Source organism: Carlito syrichta, unplaced genomic scaffold (assembly GCF_000164805.1).
Source record: "Carlito syrichta isolate Samal-C Ts95f unplaced genomic scaffold, Tarsius_syrichta-2.0.1 Scaffold311381, whole genome shotgun sequence".
Lineage (NCBI taxonomy): Eukaryota > Metazoa > Chordata > Mammalia > Primates > Tarsiidae > Carlito > Carlito syrichta.
In genome coordinates, this window is record NW_007255477.1 from 306,772 (window position 1) to 316,236 (window position 9,465).

At 47.4% G+C, this 9,465-nt stretch overlaps 1 protein-coding gene across 1 annotated transcript in view; it reads left to right on the plus strand.

Annotated features, from left to right (window-relative positions):
- The window catches only part of DENND2A (DENN domain containing 2A), a 75,539-nt gene that overhangs the window by 41,933 nt on the left and 24,141 nt on the right, over positions 1-9,465 (plus strand). Inside the window, exon 5 of the mRNA XM_021717874.1 lies at positions 1,666-1,866. Within this exon, the coding sequence (XP_021573549.1) occupies positions 1,666-1,866 (201 nt within the window). The remainder of the gene's footprint in view (positions 1-1,665; positions 1,867-9,465) is intronic.

The window sequence follows — 9,465 nt, forward strand, 5'->3', positions numbered from 1 at the left end:
GGCTGCGGTGGCCGGGAGTGGCCACTGCATTCCAGTCTGGGCGACAGAGTGAGACTCCAATTCAAAAAAAAAAAATTTACTTGTTCCCTGTGTTAGAGTCACATTCTTCCAGTGGGGCCTCCAGAATTTTAGGTTAGGCCCACTGGGGGAGTGGGTGCCTGGAGTACGATCTGATGCCACGTGAAAGATGCAAAGAATTGCACAGAAGTTAGATTGGAAAATATAGTTTATTTGAAGTAAATGAGAGAGAGAGAGAAGATTCACCTCCCCAAGGTGGGGGAGGGGGCCAAAGCCAGGAGGCATGGCGACAGCCATAGCTCAAAGAGCACATGCCCACATCAGAGTCTAGCACGGCAATGGCCTTTGTTGTTGTTGTTTTGAGTTGGAGTCTGACTCTGTCGCCCAGGCTGGAGTGCAGTGGCAAGTTCAAGACCACCACAGCCTCGACCTGCTGGGCTCAGGCGATCCTTTTGCCTCAGTCTTCCAAGTATTTGGAGCTACCGGTGGGCACCTCCACGTCCAGCTAATTTTTCTGATTTACTGTAGAGACGAGGTCTCACCAAGTTGGCTGGGCTGGTCTCAAACCTGTAGACTTGGTCAATTCTCTCCCCTGGCCTCCCAAAGTACTTGAGCCACTGCAGGCTTGAGCCACTGCTGCCAGCCAAGAATCTTTTTATATATCTAAGAATCATTTCATTTTATTTTCTATAAATTTAATATTCTTATATTTTGCCTGTTTTTCTTTTGAATTGTTAGTTTTTTTCTTATTTGAGTATGTATTAGGAAAATGAGTTCTTTTCTATGTTATGCATTGTAGAGTTTTTTTAGCAACCTTTTTGTTTATCTTTTGACTTTAAAGTGGCTTGTTTTAGAAATATATTACTGGACAACCCCCTTAGGTCCCCTCTGGCTCTAGGAGCTTTTCTGTCCTCTCAATAAATCCTGCTTTCTCAGAAAAAAAAAAAAAAAGAAATATATATATATATATATATTACTAAGGTCCAGAGAAGCAAAATTTCTAGTATAGAAGGTACTCGGCAAGCATCAGCAAGGTCAAAGTTAGGCTTAGAGACTTGTAACTCCCAGCACACATGTGTTGGAGTGTCAGAAAGCCTCATCTTAGAGTCTGGGCATGGAGCCAGGTGGCTTCTCACTTGTCTATAAAGAGAAACTGGATTCAGTTTATATTTTTTTAACACAGATTTTTCATAATTGGATGCGTTCCTTGAGCACTTATTAGCATAAGTAGACTCTAGATGCCCTCACCCGTGGCATCACCGTCCCTGGAACCACCGGTTTTCTCCTGGTTAGTACCCTTTGTGCTTATTTATTTATTTATTTTTGAGTCAGAGTCTCACTCTGTCGCCCAGGCTGGAGTGCCGTGGCACGCTCACAGCCACCCCAGCATCAACCTGCTGGGCTCAGGCAATCCTTCAACCTCAGCCTTCCAAGGTCAGAACTATAGGAGTGTGCTACCACTCCCAGCTAATTTTTTGATACATAATAGAGACGCGGGCTCACCAAGTTGCCCAGTCTGGTCTCAAACCCCTGGGCTCAGGCAATCCTCTCGCCTCGGCCTCCCAAAGTGCTGGGATTATAGGCTTGAGCCACCGCGCCTGGCCCCTTTATGTTTATTTATTCTTCTTTTCTCCTTCCTCCTCCCAGCAATCATTGTCCAAACCTGCTTTTTTCCGGCAAAATTCAGAAAGGAGGAACTTCAAGCTACTGGACACTAGGAAACTAAGTCGGGATGGAACTGGGTCTCCTTCCAAAATCAGCCCTCCCTCTACTCCCAGCAGCCCTGACGACACTTTCTTTAACCTTGGAGACCCGCAGAACGGCAGGAAGAAGAGAAAGATACCCAAGGTAATGCAACAACCTTTGTGCTCAAATGTGCACCCCTCCCCACATCTTGAAGGAAGGCTTCAGAGGAATCTGGGTGGAGAGTAAATCACTGGGCATCCTCCACTTGTGTCTTCTTAGACCAGGTGGACACAGAGAAGCCAGCAGATGGAAATATTTAACCTTTGTCCTAATGTTTGTGGTTCCTCTCAGCTACCCTTCTGCCAGCCTTAACTGCTCTGTGCCCAGACAAGGTATTCTTTTTTTTTTTTTTGAGTTGGAGTCTCACTCTGTTGCCCAAGCTGGAGTGCAATAGCACGCTCACAAACACTGCAACCTTGACCTATTGCTGGGCTCAGGTAATCCTTCCGCCACAGTATTCCAAGTTACTGGAACCTCAGGAATGCACCACCATGCCCAGCTAATTTTTTTATTTTTTTATTGTAGAGATGAGGTCTCGTTAAGTTGCCTAGGCTGGTCTCGAACCTGCAGGCTCAGGCAGTCATCTCACCTGGGCCTCCCAAAGTGCTGGGATTATGGGTATGAACCACCACACCCGGTCTCAGACAGGGTTTTCAATGGCTGTCTTCAAAAGGCCACAGCCCCCTCCTTCCTAGCCTCCAATAGCAGAACTCCATCCATCATGCTCTGAACTGCGACTTGGTCAACACCCACTGCAGAGGCAGGTGCCAGTGTGTGCTCTGAGATAGCTCTTGTCAACAAAACGTCTCCAGGGCTAGGTGTGGTGGCTTACACTTGTAATCCCAGCACTTTGGGAAGGGGAGAATTGCCTGAGTCCAGTCATTCATGACCAGCCTGGACAACATGGCGAGATCTCATCTATACAATAAATAAAAAAAAATTAGCCAGACGTGGTAGGGTGTGGTTCCAGCTGCTTGGAAGGCTGAGGCTGAAGGATCCCTCAGCCCAAAAGGTTGAGGCTGCAGTGGCCTTGAGCATGACACTACACTACAGCCTGGGCAACAGAGTGAGACTCCAACTCAAAATAAAAAAAAAAAAAGAATCAGTAGGCCATAGTGGCGTATTTCAGGGTGGCATGTCATGAACTCCTTCAGCAACACTTCGTACAGGAACTTCTAGAGCAGGGACTAAATTTCAGGAGGTCGTGAAACTCATAAAATTGTGTAAAACGGTGTGCAGAGAGGTTTTTGGAAGATTAGGAGGTGGGAATTTGTAGATCTCATGAGATTTCTCCAAGTGACCCATAGAAAGAAAGGCAAGAGCCGGGCTCAGTGGCTCAGCCTGTAATCCCGCGCCTTTGGGAGGCTGAGGTGAGTGGATTGCCTGAGCCTGTGGGTTCGAGACCCGCCTGGGCAACTTGGCGAGACCTCATCTCTACAATAAATTTAAAAAAAATCAGCCAGGTGTGGTAGCGCGCGCCTGTAATTCCGGCTACTCGGAAGGCTGAGGTAGAAGGATCGCCGGAGCCCAGTGGGTCGAGGCTGCGGTGGCCGGGAGTGGCCACTGCACTCCAGTCTGGGCGATGGAGTGAAACTCCAACTCAAAAAAAAAAAGAAAGAAAGAAAGGCAAGAGTCGTCTTCACAAACCAGTTGGGCTAAGTGTTTTGAGCCCAGGTTTCACCCAGAAGCCCCACCCCTAACATTCTTATGCAAGTGAAGTCAAGTCACCTCTCCCTGCTGAGTCCTGCAGGTAAAGTTGGATGGAGGTGGGGGGCTAAGACCTGAAATCTGTAGCCTGGGGTTTGCCTGTGGAGTCAGCAGAAGGCATCTTGCTCTGTTTTGTTGTAGAAGGCAAATGGAGGGCCAGGGCGGGAGCCAGACTCCATTCCCTTCCACTATCCCCTCCGAACTCAGCCCTGCCCAGCGCACAGTCTAGGCTGTGTAATGTTTACTGATGCTCCCTCTGGCCTTGGGTTCCAGGCTTTGGGCATTGGCCTAGGTTCACTGCTCTGCCTAGCTCGGCTGCCTTCCAGAACCTCCTTCCTGCGATGTCTTTATAGTGGCTTATAGGGGCCCCAAAGTATTGGATTGTGACCACTCCCTGAACTCACTTTCTGCTTGTTGCATCATAGTTCACACCTATTTGCAGTGTCAAAAAGACCCGCCTAGGCAACTTGGCGAGACCTCATCTCTACAATAAATCAAAAAATTAGCCGGGCGTGGTAGTGCATGCCTGTCGTTCCAGCTACTCAGAAGGCTGAGGCGGAAGGATCGCCGGAGCCCAGCAGGTCAAGGCTGCGGTGGCCGGGAGTGGCCACTGCACTCCAGTCTGGGCGACCGAGTGAGACTCCAACTCAAAAAAAAAAAATCTACAACTGTAGAAAGCATACAAGTGGGCCCCACAGTTACCTTAGACAATTAAACAGGAATAACCAAATGAGTTAGCTGTTACATTAAAAGAGTTTTGCAGCCGGGCTCGGTGGCTCAGCCTGTAATCCCGCGCCTTTGGGAGGCTGAGGTGAGTGGATTGCCTGAACCCGTGGGTTCGAGACCCGCCTGGGCAGCGAGACCTCATCTCTACAATAAATCAAAAAATCAGCTGGGCGCCTGTAATTCCGGCTACTTGGAAGGCTGAGGTGGAAGGATCGTCAGAGCCCAGCAGGTCGAGGTTGCGGTGGCTGGGAGCGGCCACTGCACTCCAGTCTGGGCGGCAGAGTGAGACTCCAACTCAAAAAAAAAAAAAGAGTTTTGCTACAATTCTAAGTTTGAGTATGTGTTATCTTTTTTTTTTTTTTTAAGTCAGTCTCACTCAGTCACCCAGGCTGAAGTGTGCAGTGGCACTCTCTCTGCCGCGGCAGCCTCGACCTGCTGGGCTCAGGCGATCCTTCTACCTCAGCCTTCCACGTAGCTAGAATCACAGATGCATGCCATCACGCCCGGATAACTTTATGATTTATTGTAGAGTCGAGGTCTCACCTAGTTGCCCAGGCTGATCTCAAACCCCTGGGTTCAGGCAATCCTCTCACCTCCGGCTCCCAAAGTGCTGGGATTACAGGCGTGAGTCATTGCACCCAGCAAGTATGTTGTAAGAAGCATGTGGTGGCCAGGCATGGTGGTTCATACCTGTAATCCCAATACTTTGGGAGGCTGAGACAGGAGAATTGCAAGAGCCCAGGAGTTCGAGATCAGCCCGCGCAGCATAGTAAAACCTCTCATCTCTGAAAGTATAAGTTAAAAAAAAAAGAAGCCGGGCTTGGTGACTCAACCTGTAATCCCAGCACTTTGAAAGACCAAGGCGAGTCGGTTGCCTGAGCCCGCAGGTTCGAGGAAAGCCCAGCAACTTGGTGAGACCTTGTCTCTGCAATGAAATTTTTAAAAAATTAGCCAGGCATGGTAGCTCATGCCTCTAGTTCTGGCTACTTGGAAGACTGAGGAGGAAGGATCGCCAGAGCCCAGCAGGTAGATGCTGGGGTGACTCTGAGTGTGCCACTGCACTCCAGCCTGGGCAACAGAGTGAGACTCCAAATCAAAAAAAAAAAAAAAAAAAAGGATAATCCCGCGCCTTTGGGAGGCTGAGGTCAGTGGATTGCCTGAGCCCGCGGGTTCGAGACCCGCCTGGGCAGCGAGACCTCATCTCTACAATAAATCAAAAAAATCAGCCGGGCGTGGTAGCACATGCATGTAATTCCGGCTACTTGGAAGGCTGAGGCAGAAGGATTGCTGGAGCCCAGCAGGTCAAGGCTGCGGTGGCCGGGAGTGGCCACGGCACTCCAATCTGGGCGACAGAGTGAGACTCCAACTCAAAAAAAAAAAGAAGCATATAACCTTTATCTTATGCCTCATCTTTTATCCATCACTTCTCCTATATACTGTTTTAATATTTTGAAATACCTTTTTTGATTGAGGGAAAGAGAATAGTGTAAATATTATGAATAGGAAGAATAGAAAGATTGAGGTGCCAGGCTCAGTGGCTCAGCCTGTAATCCCACACTTTGGGAGGCTGAGGTGAGTGGACTACCTGAGCCTGCGGGTTCGTGACCTGCCTGGGCAACTTGGCGAGACCTCATCTCTACAATAAATCAAAAATTAGCTGGGCGTGGTAGCGCGCGCCTGTAGTTCCAGCTACTTGGAAGGCTGAGGTGGAAGGATCGCCGGAGCCCAGCAGGTTGAGGCTGCAGTGGCTGGGAGTGGTCACTGCACTCCAATTTGGGTGAAAGAGTGAAGCTCCAACTCAAAAAAAAAGAAAGAAAGAAAGATTGAGGTGTGAAAGTAGAGGCGGAGAAAAAGGCAGAACTATTGCTGTCACGTTCTTATGCATTTAATTTGCAAGGGCAACAGGTTTTTTTCACTTGGTTTATTGCCTGAAATCAAAGAGAGCTCCCACCAAGCACAGGCTCTTATCAAACAGGCTTTTATTTATTTATTTTAGTTGGAGTCTCACTCCGTCACCCAGGCTGGAGTGCAGTGGCACACTCATGGCCAACCCAGCGTCGACCTGCTAGTCTCTGGCCATCCTTCCGCCTCAGCCTTCCAAGTAGCTGGAACTACAGGTCCACGCTACCACACTTGGCTAATTCTTTTATTTATTGTAGAGACAAGGTCTCACCAAGTTGCCCAGGCTGGTCTTGAACCCCTGAGCTCAGGCAATCCTCTCACCTCAGCTTCCCAAAGTGCTGGGGTTACAGGCTTGAGCCACCACAAACAGGCTTTTAACAGACACAATCAGGCCAAGAGGAAAATCACTATGTTTTCTCTGTCACTTGTACAACAATACAACAACAAAATCTTATTAGTACTGTTCATTGTAAATTCTTCAAAGGAACTTAAAATACATGACTGATTATAATTCATTAGAAGTCTCATTAATCCTCAGTTTTATCACTTACTGCTTGATATTAACCTAGGTTTATCCTCATTCCTGTGTCATAGATTTCTTTCTTTCAAAATGCCCCAAATCCTGTATTAGAAGTCAAAGTTTCTTTGTCAGATATGTTCATGGTTTCTGTGTTTGGGGATCTTAAACCTTTGTGGAATCAAACCTTTATTTTTGTGTTTATACCTAGCAAGAATGACTTTATGGTCTATAGTGGGCTTGGCTGGTTTTCTTGAACCTGCCTCCGCTGTGAGGGGCCCTTCTAGCAAAATGTGAGCTTCCCTTGCTCTCTCCCCACTTCAGCCCAGAAAGGAGCAAAATGTCCCAGAGGAGAAGGCGAGAGGGAGAAAGACAGCCCTTCTCTGTGTTCGCCTAGCAGCCCTTCCTTCTTGATAAGGCAACTGAAACAGCAGTTAATTACACTGCAGTAAAAGTTTCAGGATTAATGAGACGCGAAGACTTTTATTCTTGGATACCTCTCAGCATTTTTCCAGCACACTCCTTCCTCCTCTAGCACTCTTCCCTTGGGTGTCCTGTAAAATCCATTGTTCTGTTAGCAACCATCACAGGCTGAGTTAGAGATCAGATGACTCTTATCTGAAACAGATGATCTTTCAAATGAGATCATGTTAACTTAAAAAAGAAGTTTCTAGAAGGGCCGATATTTCTTTCAGTACAGAACTCTTCTAAAACAACAAAATTGGCCGGGCGCACTGGCTCATGCCTATAATTCTTACAGCACTTTGGGAGGCAGAGATGGGAGGACTGCTTGAGCCAAGAGTTGGGAGGTGGAGATGGGAGGATTGCTTGAGCCCAGGAGTTCGATATCAGTGTCCCTGCCCTTACGGAGCTTGCATTCTAGTGTCTGTTGTTTTTGAACAAGTGAGAGGATCATAACTGTCTTGCTATTGTTAGGTATTTTGAGGAGAGATTCTGAATGGATTTAAATTTTCTATCTTCTCAGCCTGAGCAACATAGTGAGACCTCTTCTCTACAAAAAGATTTTAAAATTAGCCAGGTGTAGTGGCACGTGCCTGTAGTCCCAGCTACTTGGGAGACTGAGGCAGAAGGATCTCCTGAGCCCAGAGGTGGAGGCTGTGATCGTGCCACTGCGCTCCTGCCTAGGTGACAGAGTGAGTGAGTCCTTGACTGAAAAAAAGTTCCCTTCTTCTCCCCAAAAAGACTTTGATCCAGCAACTCATTTATTTATATTTTTTAAGTTGTGATAAAATATACATAAAATTTACCATCTTAACTATTTTCTTTCTTTTCTTTTTTTTTTTTGAGTCAAAGTCTCACTCTGTCACCCAGGCTGGAGAGTAGTGGCACGCTCACAGCCACCCCAGTGTCGACCTGCTGGGCTCTGGCGATCCTTCTACCTCAGCCTTCCAAGTAGCTACCACTCCCAGCTATTTTTTTTTTTTTTTTTAATTGTAGAGATGAGTTCTCAACAAGTTGCCCAGGCTGGTCTCAAACCCATGGCTCAGGCAATCCACTCACTTTGACCTCCCAAAGTGCTGGGATTATAGGCTAAGCCACTGAACCCTGTCTTAACTACTTTCAAGTGTACAACTCAGTGACTTTAAGCGCATTCACATTGTTGTGCAACCATCACCACCCTCCATCTTCACAACTTTTTCATCTCCCCAAAGAGAAACCCTGTCCTCATTAAATAACAGCTCCCCATCCCCCCCACCCCCAGTCCCTAGCAACCACCCTTCTACTTTCTGTGCCCGTGAATTTTATTACTCTATGTACCTTGTCCAAGTGGAATCACACAATATTGTCCTTTTGTGACTGGTTTATTTCACTTAGCATTTTGTCTTCGAGGTAGTAGTGTGTGTTAGAATTTTCTTCCTTTTCAAGGCTGATTGATATTCTATTGTGTATATGTATGTGTGTATTTATACCACATTTTGCTTATCCAGTTATCTGTCCATGGTCACATGGGTTGTTTCCACATTTCAGCTATTGAGAATAATGCAAGCAACTCATTTATACAGTGCCTGCTTCCGTGGAAAATGGGGTTACCATTAATATCTCAGTGATTAGAACTTACATGAAAGAATGATGATAATAAGCTGCCATCCTCTCAGGCAGGGAGGACATCCAGGGAGCCGACCTAAGTGGGGGAGGGAGAGACAGAGACTGGCCACAGCTCGTTCACTGAACCCCCTAGGTACCCATCACCCAGCTTATCATAATACATCCTCTCTCCTGTTCTTTCCAGTGCATGAAAGAATTCAAGACTTTTCGAGTCAACTTACAAACGCAGCTCCCCTCTAAAATCACTAGTTAGGGCTAACTCCATGTAGGCGGACTTCCCTTTCTCTCCTAGCTAGGTGTAACCCAGGAGGATGTTGTCCTGGAAGGAACAAGTAGCACTGGAAAGCCTAGTGGAAAGTGACTCAGGGCTTCTGTCAAGAGAAAGTGCTACTGAAGTGCACCCAGAAAATGTGCCTTTAAGGAATGGTTCCTGTTGAGTGACTAGAAGCTTCCGAGTACCAGGAGAGATTATGAAAGCACTCCACAAGACTGAGGACAGCAATAACTTTTATCCTAGAAACCCAAGAAGTTAGAGCCAGATGGGACTGTTGAAATATTCCAGGCCGGCTCAGTGGCTCAGCCTGTAATCCAGCGCTTTGGGAGGCCGAGGTGAGCGGATTGCCTGAGCCCGCGAGTTTGAGACCTGCCTGGGCAACTTGGCAAGACCTCATCTCTACAATAAATCAAAAATTACCCGGGCATGGTGGCACGCGCCTGTAGTTCCAGCTACTCGGAAGGCTGAGGCGGAAGGATCGCCGGAGCCCAGCAGGTCGAGGCTGCGG